Here is a 19,145-nt window from a genome sequence, read left to right on the forward strand (position 1 = left end):
AGACCATTAACACCACCAGGGAGCTGAGTTATATAAAGAATCCGGCAAAAATGCAACCAAACTGACATTGAATAGGGTCTGTGCTTTCTCCTGTTCGCATAAGGGACAAGTCACCCGAGCCAACCAATTCCTTAAAATTCTCAGGATTCGGAATCTGTGAAGAGCAGAACACCAGTGCATTTTGATTCTCTGGTAGAGGAATGCTCCAGATTTATTTTGATCTGGCGAGAAATGATTGCGCTAAAGTTCAATCCCTGCAGCAGCTGTTGACTGTGAAGATTCCATTGGCATTCCATTCTCACTTGATTGTATCCATTTCGAGAGAAATCACCACATCCTGCAACAGATCTATCGAATTGACCCAACTCTCTATTGACACCTAGGGAGTTGGGGGGAGCAAATTTCATGTTCCAATTTAAATACAATAAAGGTTGATAGAGATAAGAAATAAAGGCCGTCTAGCCCACAGTTGAGGTCAGTTGTATAACGGGCAAGACCCGAAAACATATTTATATTCAATGGGTCATCATTACCGGTAATCAGATGAAGTATTGGGTATGAATTACAATAACACCGTATCACAGTGATTTCAACAAGACAGCCCTCACACACAAAGATGCCAATTGTCATCTGAGCCACCCAAACTTGGAATGTTAATTTATAGACAGGAAACATAAAATAGAAATCTAAAAAATAATATAAATGATTAAGTGAGAAATAGATGATTCCATTATCAGCATTAGTGACATTAATGGATCAAAGTATGAACAGACTTCCCAGAAAAAAAATAAAAATAAAAAAACATCACACAATGCACCTGCCACAAAAAATTGCTTATGAGTGACAAAAGTAGGTCCAATATCCATAATGATAATATAAATGAGTCATCCACCTCTCTGCTATCATTGATGTATAAAAAGCCATTTTCATAACCATATCCCGTAGTTCAAACAGAAAACATTGAAGTACAGGTCATGAAACTAAAAAAAGCCATACAACTTGAACAGGTGTAAACCAGTCTCTGTTTCAAGGAAACTGGAAGTACTCAGCAGATATCCAATTACTGAGCATCTAATGCTGATTATTTTAACACTCAGTTAAGAATGATTTCATTGCAATGAAACTCGGTATCACTTGTCAGTGAAATTCTATCAAGTTTGACACTATCTAGCTATAGACATCACTCTGAGCAAAACTAAACCAGAGATGCCCGCTGTCAACTGTTAGATTAGAAGATCAGGAATATTCAACTTGTAATTTCCGCTTGCTTTAGTATCATTCCCTACAATTTCTCATAAGCATGATAATCCTGTATACACAACTTATAATACTTCCCCTTTCCAAGAACAAAACATCCGAAACCTTTACTGCTCATGTCCTGCTATTGCCTGACTTCTTTGCAGCAAAGAGCTGACGAAAAAAAGAAAGCTTGCCACCACCACGTGCGGAGGATGTAGCTGTAATGGCGCCCCCGTTGTTCACCACAGAAGGAGCAGCTTCAGGCTCTGGCAAGGATGGTGGAGGGAGTGTGAATAAGAAGGCATTTAGCATCCGTATGATCTGGCTGAAACTGGGACGTGTATTAGGGTCCTCAACCCAGCATGACTGCACAATGAACATTAGCTCAGGAGGGGCATCCTCTGGAAGGGGTGGCCGCATTTGCTACAGGAGAAACAATTAGTTCACGTCAGCAAATAGTAACGATAAAGATATAATCGCTTTGTGTACTATTAGAAAAGATGCGAAACTTTCCACAGCTAAGAGAATTCAAGCATCCGTTTTTGGATCAAGATACCACTGATCTAATATAGCTTTGTATATCACTTAATGTTGCGGACAATCTTTAGCTAATGATGCAACAACAGCAACAGATGGCAGACATCACACAGATTACAAATGCATATATAGTAATCAAAGGATATTAATTGACAGTCCGCAATCTCTCTTTTTTTCCTCGATAACTATTTAAAGATGTTTCTCTGGTATAAAATAAAAATAGAAAGAAAACAATGTAGAAAAGGCATGCATGTACAGCTTGCAGTATTCCAGTGTCTGAATTTGGCCTTTCTAGATCTATGCAGTATGGAAATTGGAAAACAGAGGCAAAGTTTTAGCAGCAAGATTCACCATACTGATACGTACTGTCCATACTAGCCATACCATACCATACTGGTACCGAACCAAGACTTAATACAGGGTGTGCCAAGTCTCGGTATGCCAAACCGATCCCCGTACTGGGTGTGCCAATATTGTATCAGCATGGTACTAGTACAGAGTCTGGTACTGAGATTGTGAACCTTGTTTAACAGCAATAATAGAACATCTTACAGAATATTAAACTTCCCTTACATAATTCTTCATGATCCATCTGCCATAATATTTGGCAAGGATTCAAAAACAATGATGTGGGACCACTACATACCATGATATGTATCATACCAACCAGCAAACTGAATGGACCTGTACTATGATTTTTAAAAACCTTCAATGATTCCAATGAACAAATTATATCACTCTAAGATGATCATACAGATAACCAAACTTTGTTGCTAATAATAACAGTGTCCTTGTACTCCATTTATCATAAACTTAGGTGAACTTCCTGAACGAGCCATCTCACTCTAATATGTCCAAACAAAACATCAGATTTTCATTAATAATAATCTTTTCGTTATATCTTATTGAACATTTTAAACATACAAGGAGATGTTCTCTAATGAAAATAAATTCCATAATTTATATCTGCTTTCTTCATTGTGTTGCATCACGGGTCAATGATAAAGGGCAAAGAACTCCAATTCAAACATGTCTGCATAACCAAATTGTTCCTGGTACTGACCATTCAACCAATAGCATACAAATTTTTGGACCATCCCAAGACCATCCACTCAGGATCAGAACTTCGCTGCAGCATATGGATACTCGCAGTATCCCACTACTCAGCCATCTTTCTAAATATACCTAAGAACTTTGCAATGCTGGCTGATTCCATCTCATTATTCATCTCAAAGAAAAATTTCATCATGTTGGGAAATGAGAACTAGGCCTGTCAAAGGACAGGGATGAGCCACATAAAGGTACCAGCATTGCATTAGAAGGCAATAGACACAGAGCATTACTGTAAGAACCCGACCAATCTCTGAACCTACATTGACCCACAAAACAAAGTTACGACTACCCCAACAAGAAACACTTTCAGCCTTCTAAAGATTTCACCATCATGACATATATGATTTTCCAATTTGGTCTATATAATACAGTCCTTTGTGGCCTGAGATTTCTTCAGCAGATTAAGCACCATTGTGTAGCCCATCCATACACAAACCACTAACATCCGAGGCAGTGACTTACTCTGACCCAAGCACACACCCATGCCAGCATGTTCACTTGCTAGGCACATTCTGGATGTGGATGGGATATGCAGTGCATGCTCCTCTGGGTACCCATTCGGCTGCTTCCTGTGGCCGGCCAAAGAGCCCTAATCTACTATTTTTTGCATGGGACAAAAGATTTTGCATACTTCAAGAACATGTTTGTACCCTCAGACTGGCATAGTATCACATGCCCCTTGCATGGTAAGAGGCTGACTGTCCTGCTGCTACCCTTCTATCTTAGATACTAAGTCAAACATTTGAACAAGTGAACTCGGGAAAAGACTGGAAGTGCAAATGTTACTATGAAAAGAATTACATATTCCATGTAACATAAAACCAAGCCCCGTATCATTTTTTACAGAATAAACGAACATTCAACAGACATGTTCAGCTGGTAACTCTTCATGTACAGAAGACTGAAATGGAATCTTACAAAAATATTTTATGTATCGGTATCTTCATAAAAGATTTAATTGGTTATCCAGTCAGTTGTAAATTATAGATTTATATTGAGCAATTTTAGTTTATATTACAATTACATGTCCAATTGAATTAGACCGAGTATGGGTAAGTCCCCTCTGCCCCAATTCCCGCCCACCCAAGAAAGATGTGTCTAGACTCCGCTGTCTGTGCTACCAGCTGTAATATGAAAAAGAGATTGGATAGTTAATTTTCACCTTAAAAGCAGCAGCATATGCAGCCTGCAAGTTGGACATGCCTTCAAATGGCATTCGGTTGGTCAATAACTCCCACAGAACAATGCCAAAGCTGTACACATCAACCTTGTTGGTGTAGTGCTTCTTCTCACCACGACGCAGTGTAACAGTGCTATATAACTGCAACATCAATTTAAATTCAGATAAGAGGGTCTGGGGCTCATACTATTAAATCTAAAAGCACAAACCACAAGCAAGAGTTTACAGTTAAGAAAAAAAAAGAAAAGATAACTGAACAACAGCAAGAAGTGCAACAAGAGGGCATCAAACAATATTTTCTAAGATTGTATATTAAATCATAAAGCCAGTTGCATAAAATTCACAAATTTCAAAGTATCAGACTCATTCACAAAGCTTACCCTATATGGATGGCATAAGGCCATCAATTTAAGGTTTACTCCAGGAAAATATGGTACAAAGTAATTTGTAATGAATTAGATAATAAATGAGAAATTTGACTAAAAACTGAGTCTAAATCCTCAAGGAACAGACAGAGAGTGTAGGACAAGAGGCTACAGAGAGATATTACCAGTTAAATAAATAAACAAATGGAACACAAAACATGAGAATTTCTATACAGCATAGACACATTGATGCATCCCACTAGCCAACAAATATACAGCTCCTCAAGATTATATCTGCACAAAGGGGAAAAAGTAAAAACAACAAAAAATGCTTTTATATAATGAAATAGGTGATACACAAATTACACATTTTTCAAAATGTTAAGAGGGTGTCTTCTGTGTTTATAAATATAGAGCAAACTATGAACACCACCATCCAGCCTATCAAGGGTCACCTCTGGCGTTACTTAAAGCCTTTTTCAATCTTTGTTCATAAATATGGACAACTATGAAAAAAGATTATAAATATTTTTGAGAAAATTTATAAAAAGAATTTATACATTTTTTGAGAAAACTGACAAAAAATAATTTACAAATATTTATTCAGCTGTCTGGAAGTTATAGGGTCATGCCTTTAAACCCATCAATATAGACTCCCTTTTACCCTCTAAAACACACCCGGTATGGAAGATCTTTTAATACTTCCAATAGCTACAACATCTTTGATGAATTTATTGCACTATCCTATTGAGCTTATCTTCTACACATTAATTTGTAGTCAAAACTCTTTATGACAGGATAGAAAACAGATGTGGCAACCTTCATCAGTTTCCAATCGAATTCCCAAGGATTTAGACTCAGTGACATTAATAGTAAAAGTCAATAATTCTTAAATAATCAAATAGTTAGAGATGCATCACCTCGGGAGCCATCCAACGGTATGTACCAGTTTCAGCAGTCATCATCTCTGTCACAGTTTCTTCTCTTGCCAGGCCAAAATCAACAAGCTTGACATTCTTCTGATGTGCAGTAAGCAACAAATTATCTGTGTATTTTGAATCATATTTTGATAAGCAAAAATATGGAAAATGTACCGAAAGAAATATAGAGCTAACACCAGATAATCTTGTATATGAATGATTGTACAACAATAAGATGGACAGCAAAGTTGATATTCTCATTTTGGTGGAAAAGGCAAGTTCATAGAAGTGGATACTATCACTTCAAATTATTGAGACTTAGAGTATTTCATACACTATTTCTTCCTATATACTTGATACAGCATCAAAGAATATTTGCATAAACATGTACTCTAGGAAAAATTGCCAAAATCCAATAACTGAAGTCAAGAGTCACAAACTGACAAAGACTACTAACTTAAACATGGTTGCCCTTCCCCCTTTCTGGCCTGCAATAAGAACATATGAATATCAAAATATCAAGGGCAACTAGATAAACATCATTGTTTGTCTTATCCTTGAAGCATCAGACTCACTTGATCAACAGAAAAGGCACATTCTTTTACAGTAAAAACGTATTGGGATACAACAAAAAGCTTGGAAATATTATAAAGATTAAGAGATGAGAACAAGAATTGGTCAAGTGTACCTAGTTGTTCTTTTACAGGCACTGTACATCAACAAATATCTTCCCTAAACATGACCCTGAGCACAAGAAACAATTTACAATGTAGGAAAGCCACACTAATAACACTTGGCAGACAACCAACAAGAAAAAAAAGAAGGAAAAAGAAAAAGGTCTTCAGAACTTCAAACAGGAAGGATGGCAAAATAAATAATAAGAACAGATCCAGCATGCTAAAAGAATTTTCATTGAGCTACTAGAAGGGTAGATTTAAATGTGGCATCTTCAAATGGTTGAAACAAGGGATCCTGCAACTGCAAATACCTAAAATCAGCACCAGCCAGGCCGAAATATCAGAAGACATAAGCCAATAAGATGAGATATCGACAAGAGAGATGCATCCATCAAGAAACAACATTTGATAATGTGTTCCCCACAGACCCAGGTTGCTTCTGCTAGCAGCCAGCTGAATATATGCTTATAGTCAGGATTTCTTTTTATCTTAACAGTCCCTTGGAGAAAGTATTTATGAACAGGCAATTTATCAGTTGCTACTAAGCTCTCTAAGCTTATGACCTAATCAAAATGCTGATGGAGCTATGTTTAAAGTACTTCAAGGAGTAATTCAAGATACAAGAAATAAATGAGCAGATCTATACCAGGTTTCAAGTCTCGGTGTATCATGCCATTAGCATGTAGGCAGTCCATTGCACGAGCAATGTCAAGTGCGAAGCTAACTGCTTGACGAAGATCAAGCTTTTGGGGACGAATGGTCAATAAATACTTTTTTAATGACATTCCTGGTAGTAGCTCTGTGGCAATTACCATGATTGGGTCCTTGCATGCTCCAATAAACTACAAAAAGGGAGGAAGACAGTCATGAGTAGCGCAGAAAAATGTTAAGCCAAAAAAAAAGTACTTATCGGATAAAAGAATTAAATGAGTTGGCTGACGACAATGGGCATGACAAGCCTGGAACTTTTGCTCCCAATTCGGAAGTAATATATTGTGCATCCAGTTAACCACAATTACAAATTATCGAGCAGAAATCACACCTTGACAAGGTTCTCATGCTTCACTCTGGACATCATATTCACTTCTCGAATAAAACGAGCTTCAAGTGTTGCCTTTTCTTCAGGAGTGTTGCCACTATTGAGTACTTTGATTGCTACAATCTGTTCCCTATACCTGATTGAAAAGAGAAAGATTTAGCAGACAGGTTTAATTACTGCTAATCATATCAACTTACAAGCAATAAATATTTTCCTGGAAAAAACTTACTAAAAAAATTACAAAAAGTTATCATCCTTCTTCATGATCGACAGACAGTTTTATCATGTTAACAAAATATAATAAATTTTAAGTTCATTTGAACAAGAATTGTCAGAAAAATATTTATAGAAGTCACTGATTAGATTTAAAATGACTAATTGTTCCGTACCTCCCAACAGTATCAAGAGAAGTTTTGCATGTTAAGTCCATTTCATGAGGATTTAACCTCAAACAAGTTTCAAGTCAAAATCAAAAAACATTCCACAGTAAAGTTGCTCAAACTTCAAGATCATCATGTGATAATCAAAAGCCAAATAGCACTTCCAATTAGAATGGAAATAATGAGTCACGTAGGCTCTGGGTTTTTTGTGCAGATTGTATCAGCTTTCTGCATGAGTTATGCTACGCTCCACTTGACATGAAGGTGTTGTCAAGAAATTGATGTGCATACTACAGTTTCTTTGTAATTGAAACTTACTATCTGGTTACTATGATATTATCAAAATTTACCAACCACATTAATTCTTTGTTCATGGTTTTATGGTTTCTTCCATATTCTAGTTATCTCATATTATGTTGTTTCCTAAAATTAACAAGGAAATCATGAAAGTTAATTTATAAATCTTTTACTTAAAATTCCCGCCATATTGATTTAGCAAACATGTGATGGTTCTTCTGTTTTCCATGTACTTTTATTAATTAGATTTTTTATTTAGATTCTTGTGCATGTCGAACTGCTTGAATTCTTATGCCCTGTTCTCCTTTTTCTTTTTTGGAGAAAAAAATGGTCATCCCGTCTTACAAGCTATAACCATATATTGTTGTTCCTGACAAAACATGCCTGTATATGTGGAAGAAGACAATTTGCAAGTGAGAAGTTCGTGTAACCATGTTGATAAATCATGGGTTCACGGTTCACCTGGTAACTAGAACTGTAAAAAGGTACCAAAATTTCTTTTTCCAGCACAGAAAAAAAGAATAAAAGCAAAAGTCATTCAAGTAATCAGGATTTTGCACTTACTTTCCCTCGTAGACTTTGCCATGGGCTCCTTCTCCAATCTTTGATCCGATAAAAAGCAAACTTGGGTCAATCAGTAGGTTGTCATCGATATCAAGTGATGGAGCTGGAACAGTACCATGCTTTCCAAACGAGTGCCTTCCAAGCTGAACAAAATCATCCGCCACTTTGTTTGGCCCTGGACGCTTGAACTCCTCACACTCTTTTCTACGATCCTTACAGTCGCCACCGCGACTCATGTTGGGTTAAACAATCACCACTTCAAAACCCCCAAAACGTATAAAGCAACAAAATCCAGTCGACCCTTCCACGAGTTGAATAAAACATCTGCCCAAAAAACACACCTTTTCGCTCTACTTCACAAAAAAAATCGAATTCATCCCCGATAAAAACTCCCTTCAGATCCTCTTGGAGTGCAGCAACCACTATTCTATTTACAAAAAATCGTCTTTGTAAAAAGATCACATCCAGGCATCAAGTCCAAGAGAAGAAAAAACCAACGGATTCACCTCTTCCCCAACTAGAAGCTTTACTCCACATACCCAAATCTTTACTGATACTGAAATCTCTTCCCCAGTTAATAACTCCAGAAATACACCAAGAAATCAGTACCTATACAACAAAAGAGCTGCCAAACTCTCAAATTCGAATCCGTTTCTTTCTACCTCCACAAGAACTATCCAGCAACAATTGCGAGCAAAGAAAAGCAGTAAAAACCGGGAAAAAAAACTTCGAAATTTTTTCTAAAAAGAAGTCAGAAAAACCTAATCTTCTTTGAACTGGAATCAACGGACTCTATGGCCTCTAACTCTGTTAACTCATCTACAAACTTCAAACCCGAGCCCTAATTTTAAGGGTGGTTGTCTCTCCCTCGCCCTCGTTCTCTCTTTCGGATGGACGGGGTAAGAAAGAGGCCGTCCGAGAGGATTTTCCGCGCATCGTTCCACCACGACGGCAGGCGCTTTTATACGGTGGCAAAAGGTCGGGCTCCCGGTGGGCGTCCCGCGACCAACGACAGGACGCCAGGTGGCCCCTTGCGGAAGGCGGGCTGTGGTCACCGCATCGGCGATCCGGGAGGACACATTTCCCTTCAGAATATCAAAACGCGTGTTCCGAATCCCGCTGTCTTTTTTTTCCTACTTCTTATTTTTTAAACAAACACAATATACGGACACAAATATAGATACATCCAATAAAATTTAAAAACAAAATATTACAAAAAATATTAGACAATTTTTTCTCATTAATCTAAAAAGTACCATTCAAATAGCTAGTTATATAAGCTGCCATCTAATCTGCGGCTTCATTGGTCTCTCTGAATACATATGTCAGATTTTGAAGATTTTTTATTACCATTCTCTCTTCATTTTTGAATTAAAAACACAGCAGCACGTGGGTCGCGTGAGGGTTAGGCGTCCGGCTTATATATTGAAATGGGGAGTTGTGGTGGATTCACATGGGTTGTGGAATAGCGATTTGATGGTTGGAAGAACTGGACGGCCGACGATTTTGACTGGGGTGGGGATCCGTGGGCCCCACGGACGTGAGGACGGGCAGTGACGGTCGTTTGACTAGAATGCGCGGTAGATGTTAAATGTCGCGGAAGGCAGGCAGCTAGCGAAAATTGTTATTCTATTTTTTTATCTAAAATTATTGAGATATAAATAAAAATTTAAATATTTGACTAATATTTATTAAATAAATAAATATATGGATGGACATCTATTGTATCCAAATAAACCCGATTTTATTTATAATATGATTAAATTTTTATTTTAATATGCTATTAATTTAATTCATTATCCACTTAATTATTTTTGATTATATAGTCATAAAATTTAATTATTTAATTTATATCTATATTTATATTTTTACTTTAGGTATCTGATTTGTATTTGTATCTATTTAAAACAAATATGGATAAAAATTTTTGTATCCAACTAATATCTGTATTTGTATCTGCCCAACAAAACAAATATGGTTTAACTTTTAGCCCTAATATAATTTGATGAGATCCACATAGTCTAGATAGTTTGATTTAACTTTGTTTTTTCAATTATAGTTTTTCCTCGTTCATATATTACATGTGAACTTTGCACGGAAAGAAATCTATTTAATTATTAATTTTACGTGAAATGATTTTTTTTTTGTAAAATGATATACACCGAGGCTATATTTGGTGGAATGGATGTGCGCTTGGAGCTTATGTCTTTAATGCATGATTTTATCTTCGATTGTTTTCAGCATTCGTCTTTCGCCTTGAGCTTGAAGACAATACTTTATGAGTTAACCAAATTTTTCTTTTGTAATTGGTCTTGTCTACTCAACATATAGCTCTCATTCAAGCTATTGAGATTCCACTCCTATAAAAAATAGCTAACATAAAGTAAAAATAATAATTAAATGCTAAATAAAATAAAAAAATATTAATATATATAAGCCAAATATCACAATAGTCAAAAATCAAAAAATAAATAAAATAAAAAATATTAATATATATAATATAACAGAAAGATAAATAATATAAAAAAATAATATTCCAATATATGACCCGATAAAGTAAATAAATATACTGAATTAGCAATTCTTTGCCATGCATTACTTTGCCACATATAAGTAATGGAATAAGAATTATGACTCAAATTTCCTGTCTACCAGATTTCTAGTCTAATTCAAGTTATGGTTACCAAATATTTTTTATGTATCCATAAATCACTTAATGCACATATTTTAAATGCCTGCATTTATATATTTAAATTATTCAAATCTTGTATTTGCAATAATGACATCATTGAATATGTTTTTTTATAAAAGTAAATAAATAACTATGAATTTTATTACAAAGAAATAATTAAATAGTTTTATTTTGTTTAGAATTTATTCTCTTTTTTGTATGGAATGTTTAGAATGTATTCTCGACTTTTTTTAGAGAGCTTACAGAAATATCGCTTGCTGATGTCTATGGTATTGTTTATTGCCATGCTTTGTACCTTTGTTAAGGTGGCTTTTGCGGATTTTCTCTTTAACTTTTTAGAGTGGGCCACTAAGTCGAAGTGTAATCTAGTGGCAAAAGTGAGAGAAAATGCGATCGTTTTGAAACGTATCAAATGCGGGATGCCATCAAACGCGGTTTGTGCTGCAGATGCCCGAAGTAGCAATCAACTACAGTATGAGCCATGTTCGATTCCTTAACCTTCTACTATTATCTTAAAGATTGATTATATTGCAGTAAGATACTGCTGTGAATTCTTTATGCACCGCTTGCTATTAAGCAAACTAAGTTACTAAGTAATGCAACTATATTTCAAAACTCTAGACGTTACACCAGAAGATTTTTAAATCTAGAGATATCAGCTACCTCGCTGAATGATCGAGACAGGGATGAATCGAAATCTTGGTTTATCTCAATCAAAATGATAAGTGAAAAAATTTAAGAGAACAACAAATTTTTTTTTCCAGAACCCAGCCATATTTTAGAATTAAGATATTTATGCATCAATCAATATAATAAATCTAGCATTACCAACTATATTCAAATACCATTTTTAAAAATAAAAAATTAAGTTAAAAATTTAAAAAATGATTAAAAAAATAGATTATCAATATGAGTGTATTATATCAGCTGATATTTTTTATTTCATTGGTTTTAGCGTGCTCGACTCTAGTGTGAATGGAGATTCATGATCTCGAGAGCAATGCATTGTATGGTCTACATATATGAGTGAAAGGATGTGCCTTTGAGTGTTATTATTTATATAAGCAATAAAGCAGGCTGATGGCCTTTGCTTATTATTACTAATATATAATTTATAAAGCTAGTAACTCTTGATAAATATACTGTGATAAAAAAAAAAAAAGCCACACCTCCATATGGCAAGAAAAAATATTTATTTTATGACCATGGCTGGCAGGCCATAATCTCCAGGAGGATGACACATATCTAAATGAACCAAATGATGAGTACACTAGCACTAAAGTTCCCACGGAATACAACCATACCTTTTAATACTTTGCAACAAAAACACTGGTTTTCCTTAACTAAATGAGTTTGTTCCGCACATTTTCAATCCACGTAGCTAACCATAGGTATCACATCGTCTACCTTTAGCATTAAACCACATAATGCAATGTATGTATATCAAAAGTAAAATTGAGTTCAAGGTAAGAGCATTTGTTTTGCTGCTATACTTCCTATGCATGACATGGACATCATAGTTACAAGATGCCCCATGCATCAAGCATACTATATGTCCCACAAGTATTTAAAACTTAATTAGCTCATTCTCTCCAAAATCTAAAAAGAAAAGCTCATACACATCGCAATGACCATTTTTGAAGATACGAAGAACCAATTACATTGTACCATGCAGCTGGCCAAACCACACACAATCTAACCAACATTATAAGGAAAAGACAAGTTACTTTTTTAAAGCAAAAAAAAAAGGTGCAGTACTTAACATATTTTTTTTTTTTTTCTCGTATCAGTGTAGCCTTGGATGCCAGATATCCTGTGCATGGAATCTACCATGACTTAATGGAGACTTAGAAAAAGCCAAAACATCTCCCATGCCACAAACTTCAAAGTTCCAAGGTATTGCCATCAAAGAACAAGTGCACAAACACCTTGCATGGGTTTGGCTTGATTTGCTTTGTTCTGCACCGTACTCCACGCTCGAATGAGTCACATCAGCTGGACTCGTTCAAATTCTACTAGAATATCTTTATATCGAGATTCTTTGTTGCCATGTGTCATTATTTTTATGTTGTTGTGACTTCCATGTCTATCTTTTACTCCTTGGTGCGTGCTCCCGAGCCTCTCATGGTCACACTCCAAAAACAATGAAATTATCAAAATAATGGAAAAGTGTTGATAAAGTTGATGGCGACATTCAAACTTAAAAAAATAATGAAATCGATAGGTAAATTCGCTCTTAGATTAAGGTTGTTTTCTACTGTCACCTCCAGCGTCAATCGAGGAATGCAGTCTCACATCAGGAGGCGAAGATTTTTAATTACATGATAGATGGTTGATTTGAGAGGACTCTTTCGTTAGATCGTCAAAACTCGCATCAAATGTTCAAGAGAAGCTTCATACAGATTCATCACCTTTACCTGATCAACTTTGTTTTTGAGAGGACTCCTAATCCAAACTTTGAATTAAATTGCTATCAGAAATCGTAATAATTATGCACATCGGAGATCATTTTATAAATCCTGCACCATGAAAGAATTGATTAACTCGTATAGAGCTCGAAATTATTAAAAGGTCACCTAGAGCCATTGTTGTTCAACATAGTGACGCATAAATAAACAATGGAAAAGGAGTATACTCGAGAAGCACTATTAGGGCCTGCAAAAGGAACATAAACATAACTGATGTAACACCGCTGCTTTCATCACTACGCGTTTCGTAGCATCAGCAAGGCTGACAAAAATAATACTTCAGTTGCGTGAAGGAAATGATTTGTAGTACAAGATCGATGCTGTGATTTTTATCTCATTTGAGGATGCAAATGGCATCTCCCTTGGAAAGGAAGATCAAAATTGTATAGAACTTTGCCAACAGGAGGACATGACCACTGCTTCTTATTAAAATTGTACATAATTTTATTTTTGTGCAACTATGCACCCCAAGATCCAGATAAAAAGCTCTTTTGAATGATTTTGTTCGGAAAACAAGTTTTCTTTATAAATATATTAAATAGAAGTTTAGGTAAAGAGATAGCGAGAGTAGAGATACAAAGCCAGAGCAAAAGAAACGATGCTGAAAGGAAAAACAAAAAAATAGACTTTTTAAGCAAACACGATCTTAAGCTTGAGAAAAAAAAAAAGAGCTCTTCTTTTTCGAGTGAAATATTATACATTGGAACTAAATTTGAGTTTTGCTTAGCAAGTGTATCAGAGGGTGCTTTCTCAACATAAATCTTATAAGGAAACCAATTTAACCAGACTCCGAGATCGATGTCAATGCTATCAAAAATGCTCATATGTTCAAGCTCTCTATTTTCATACTGCCATGCAAAGATCAAATTCTTTTTTCTAATAAAAAAAAGAAGTATAGTGGTCGATCATCAAGAAAAAATAGTGGTCCTCCAACTGGATGGCATGACTTTAAGCCCTTCATCCACCAAATTTGGAGTGGTGGTTTGTCACTTTGAAGGCCGTGGCCACAAGCGCACAAGCAACTAGAGATTTTTTTTTTTTTATGGTGGCTCGCTTTCGGCGTACATATTACGGTACTTCATCCCAGAGAGCGTGACTTCTGTTGCAAAGGCTGAAATGGCTTCCTCCAACCATTTCCATTAGCTCGTCATGATTGGAAGCTTGAAACTACAGCAATAACCAGATGAAAAATTGCTGTATCCAGAGAATTTCATCTCACTGATATTGTAGTTTGACAAATTTAAAGGGACATGTCACTTTTTTTTGCAAGGATGAACATGACCAAACCCCCGGCATAAGGAAAAGAAAACAAAAATAACCAACCAACCCCACTGCGAAACAATTTACAAGTATTTCGGAGAGTTTTTTGGACCCAGTAGTCCTTAATTCATGTTACTTTCTGTAGTCTTCTGGATAGTGATATAACTGGCTGTACTCAAATAAAAATAATTTGAGCAGTCGACCCACCAAAACAAAAAAAAAAAAAACGATTTACAAGCATCAGCTTGTACCAAGTATATATAATAGCTACCAAATTTCATGGCCTAAAAGTAGTATGCATCCTTTACCATTATAATGCAGATAACCTTGACACTTTGTCTAACCATCATTACATATGAAAGGCTGCCAATTGTCCATTGATATGACATGGTATGAAACCTTTTTGTTGATAAATATGCATCCTAACAAATTTATCTATATTTGAAGATATAGAACACTTTGGGTTGGATCATGTGAGGTCTAACTCAGAAACTTGTGGAGCCTTGACCTAATTAGGTGTTTGAGTTACATGTTATATTTCCCTAAAAAAAGATGATACAGGAATTGTAATAGTTTGAAGTGTCCAGAGTGTTATTAAATAGACAAAGGAATGCACTAGTTTTGCTTCTATTTTTTTGAGCTTTCATATATACTACATGTGAGGACCTATCCAACCATGTGTTTAGTCCCCCATTAGTTATATAATAGATAGATCCTGAATACTTATATCGAAACAAAGAATTGAAAATAGTGCATTCTTGCCAGCCTTTTGGGTGAAATCTTAAATTATAGTAAAATGGTATTAGAGTGGATCCGACCCATGACCTATATGGCTATGAAACATTGCAGCATGGCTCTAGATTGGATTTGAGATACTTATAATTGGATTTGAATGAATTTAGATCTTGAGCATGGCGAGGATGCCAAGATTTAAATGGGGCGAGAATGTGAAGATCCATATGAATTTATATTTTGTGACACATCTACCATGGGTAGATCCTGGGTACTTATCCAAAACCAAGAAATCTAAATAATGCTTGATAACTAGCTTTTTGGAATGAAGTTCTGGATTAGGGCACTACGCCTCTAACGTGCACCGCAGATATTAAAAATATCTAATTATATTAATTCATATGATCCTTTTGATTCCCAATCATTCTTTTTTAATTAAAAATAAACGATATAACCTATAATTCAAACTAATCGAGGATTTGAACCCGTGGTCTCCGATTTGCATGGTTACGGCTACAAGAGGGAACGTTAGCGTCCTGGAACGGCACGGACTCCTCACAATGAGCCAAGTCATTAATTTGAATATAGTGTGTCCTGATTTGAATGGCAACCCTGATGTGAATTTGATGTTTGACGACTAAAAGAGGGAAATATAGAGCGTCCTGGAATGGACTCCTCACAACTTTCTATCACCAACGATGATTCAGGACCATGGACAAAGTTTCAAAGTTGTTTGCATACATCCTATTGCTGGAAATTGGACCCGGGGGCCGCCGCGAAGCCGGGGAAGGAGGGGCTCCGCCGCAGGGACGGTGGATGACCGTGCGCCGGCTGGTGGCGTCCTCCTGGAGGGGTGCAAGTCCGCCGACTACTGGTGAGCGGTGAAGAAGGTGTCCTGTCCCGTCCGGGGAGGAGGGGCTCCGCCGCAGGGACGGTGGATGACTGTGCGTCGGCTACTGGCGTTCTCCTGTAGGGTGGAGCTCCGCCGCAGGAGCGGTGGTCGATGGCGTGCCGGCGGGGGGCGTCCTCCTGGGGGGCGTAAGTCCTGCAAGAAAAACCGGTGGCCGGGCTCCCCGGCGCCGGCCCTCCGATGCTTAAGTCAGAGGGGGCCAATATGTGGAGAGAGCAAGGAGGAGAATATTTGGATCAGATAAAGAAGATGAAGAGGATGATGTCCTCAATTGTATCTGTGCTGTTCACTTCTTTCCACCCGGTCTAGGAGGGTTCTCTCGGGCTTCGGGTTTTTTTTCTCCCTTGTCCCCCCAGGTTTCCTTTTATAGGAGGATTTTTGTTACCTGGGAGGTGACAGGAGGTTTGTCCTGTTTTGTAATAATTGGGCACGATTTGGCCCATTAATGGCGTGGTGGAAAATAAGGCTGAATCAGACCGGAACCAGGGAGTTGTCACGGTCGATCGGACCTGTTGGGGTGGTTGAACCGCCGGCCGTGGTAGGCCTGGGGTCCGTGGATGGTAAGTGCATTTATTACCGAGTGAACCGGCGGTCAGGGAGAGCCATACGCTTTGATGGTTCAGTGATCCGGAGATCGCCTTGAGCCGTGTTCATTAAATGACTGAGTACATCGGAGACTTGAGGGGGTCTCATGCATTAATGACAGGTCGTGCCGAATACCTGCGAAGATCTTATGCCTTGATGGCTCAAAGATGGTGGCAGGTTGTAGTGGAGTTGTCAGGTTCCTTAGAGGGTTAGGTGGAAATTGGATATTTGGCTAAGGCATGGGCTTGGCCTGCTGTGCTCGGCCTTCTGGTCTCGGCCTTCTGGTCTCGGCCTTCTGGTCTCGGCTCTCTGGTCTCGGCTTTCTGGTCTCGGCCTTCTGGTCTCGGCTCTCTGGTCTCGGCTCTCTGGTCTATGAGCTCGAGAGCGGAAGAGCCCGATCACTTAGGATGAGCTCGAGAGCGGAAGAGCCCGATCACTTAGGATGAGCTCGAGAGCGGAAGAGCTCGATCACTTAGGATGAGCTCGAGAGCGGAAGAGCCCGATCACTTAGGATGAGCTCGAGCTTGCTGATGGATTTGGGTGCTATGATTACATTTGTGGGGTGGTCCATTTTTCCACCAACACTACTCCCCGACTTCCGAGTCCGAGCTGCTTTTTGGCTCGGGCGAAGGAAGTAGTTCAGTCATCGATCGTCCTGGTGCTGTGAGCGTTCTTACACCAAGGCGACTGAAGACGCTTTTTCTGCTCGGAGTCCGTTCTTTGGGGACGTCGGCAGAGAAGAATCCAAGTAAAGATAAATGAGAATGTAAAGACATTAAATGAATGGGTACATTGTACCGTGTGCGTCCTTGCGCCGAGGCGACTGAAGACGCTTCTCTGCTCGGACTCCGTTCTTTGGGGACGTCGGCAGAGAAATCCAAAAATAGACAATATGGAGACATTAATGTAGAAACATTAAGTAAATGGGTACCTTGTACCGTGTGCGTCCTGGCGCCGAGGCGACTGAAGACGCTTCTCTGCTCGGACTCCGTTCTTTGGGGACGTCGGCAGAGAAATCCAAGAATAGAATAGACAATAGAGACATCAATGTAGGAACATTAAGTAAATGGGTACCTTGTACCGTGTGCGTCCTGGCGCCGAGGCGACTAAAGACGCTTCTCTGCTCGGACTCCGTTCTTTGGGGACGTCGGCAGAGAAATCCAGGAATAGAGAGCGAACCGAGCTCGTTGGTTGAAGTCGATGGAGAACGGCCGAGCTCGTTTGGCCAATAAAGACCACATCCCAACGTATCGGGGCATCCCAGCAAATCGGGGCATCTCGACGCCTCGAGGCATCCCGGCCGAGGCCGGGGTAGGAGCACGAGCCGAGCTCGTCCGGTCAGAGAGGACCGCTACTCATAGTCGATGGAGCACGAGCCGAGCTCGTCCGGTCAGAGAGAACCGCTACTCATCTCGACGTCTCGAGCTTCCCTATGGTCGGGGCATCCCGGCCGAGGCCGGGGTAGGAGCACGAGCCGAGCTCGTCCGGTCAGAGAGGACCGCTACTCATAGCCGATGGAGCACGAGCCGAGCTCGTCGGTGGAAGCCGATGGAGAATGAGCCGAGCTCGTCTGGTCAGAGAGGACCGCAACTCATCTCGACGTCTCGAGCTTCTCGGTAACCGGGGCATCCCGACATCTCGGGGCATCCTGACCGTGGTCAGGGTAGGAGAACGAGCCGAGCTCGTCTGGTCAGAGAGGACCGCAACTCATAGTCGATGGAGCACGAGCCGAGCTCGTCGGTGGAAGCCGATGGAGAACGAGCCGAGCTCGTCTGGTCAGAGAGGACCGCAACTCATCTCGACGTCTCGAGCTTCCCTATAGCCGGGGCATCCCGACGTCTCGGGGCATCCTGACCGTGGTCAGGGTAGGAGAACGAGCCGAGCTCGTCTGGTCAGAGAGGACCGCAACTCATAGTCGATGGAGAACGAGCCGAGCTCGTCGGTGGAAGCCGATGGAGAACGAGCCGAGCTCGTCTGGTCAGAGAGGACCGCAACTCATCTCGACGTCTCGAGCTTCCCTATAGCCGGGGCATCCCGACGTCTCGGGGCATCCCGACGGATCGGGGCATCCCGACGTCTCGGGGCATCCTGACCGTGGTCAGGGTAGGAGAACGAGCCGAGCTCGTCTGGTCAGAGAGGACCGCAACTCATAGTCGATGGAGCACGAGCCGAGCTCGTCGGTGGAAG

General features: G+C 39.1%; 1 protein-coding gene across 1 annotated transcript; it reads right to left on the bottom strand.

Annotated features, from left to right (window-relative positions):
- Positions 1-865: 865 nt before the first annotated feature.
- On the bottom strand, positions 866-9,259 carry LOC103708887 (serine/threonine-protein kinase STY13-like). The gene is made up of 6 exons (XM_008793991.4): positions 8,312-9,259; positions 7,074-7,206; positions 6,678-6,873; positions 5,355-5,479; positions 4,052-4,210; positions 866-1,662 (listed from the first exon to the last, which is right to left on the bottom strand). The coding sequence occupies exons 1-6, from the start codon at positions 8,545-8,547 to the stop codon at positions 1,372-1,374; spliced, it is 1,140 nt and encodes a 379-aa protein (XP_008792213.2). The 5' UTR covers positions 8,548-9,259; the 3' UTR covers positions 866-1,371.
- Between the last annotated feature and the right edge of the window lie 9,886 nt (positions 9,260-19,145).

This window comes from Phoenix dactylifera, chromosome 12, assembly GCF_009389715.1.
Source record: "Phoenix dactylifera cultivar Barhee BC4 chromosome 12, palm_55x_up_171113_PBpolish2nd_filt_p, whole genome shotgun sequence".
NCBI classification, from domain to species: domain Eukaryota; kingdom Viridiplantae; phylum Streptophyta; class Magnoliopsida; order Arecales; family Arecaceae; genus Phoenix; species Phoenix dactylifera.

Bases quoted from the DNA above. Each gene is read 5' to 3' on its own strand.
- LOC103708887 (XM_008793991.4), bottom strand. From the start codon at position 8,547: ATGAGTCGCGGTGGCGACTGTAAGGATCGTAGAAAAGAGTGTGAGGAG. The intron at 7,207-8,311 runs GTAAGTGCAAAA...CTTTTCAATCAG, and splicing joins GGCAAAGTCTACGAGGGAAA to GTATAGGGAACAGATTGTAG. The intron at 4,211-5,354 runs GTGATGCATCTC...TTGATGTTGCAG, and splicing joins ACCGTTGGATGGCTCCCGAG to TTATATAGCACTGTTACACT.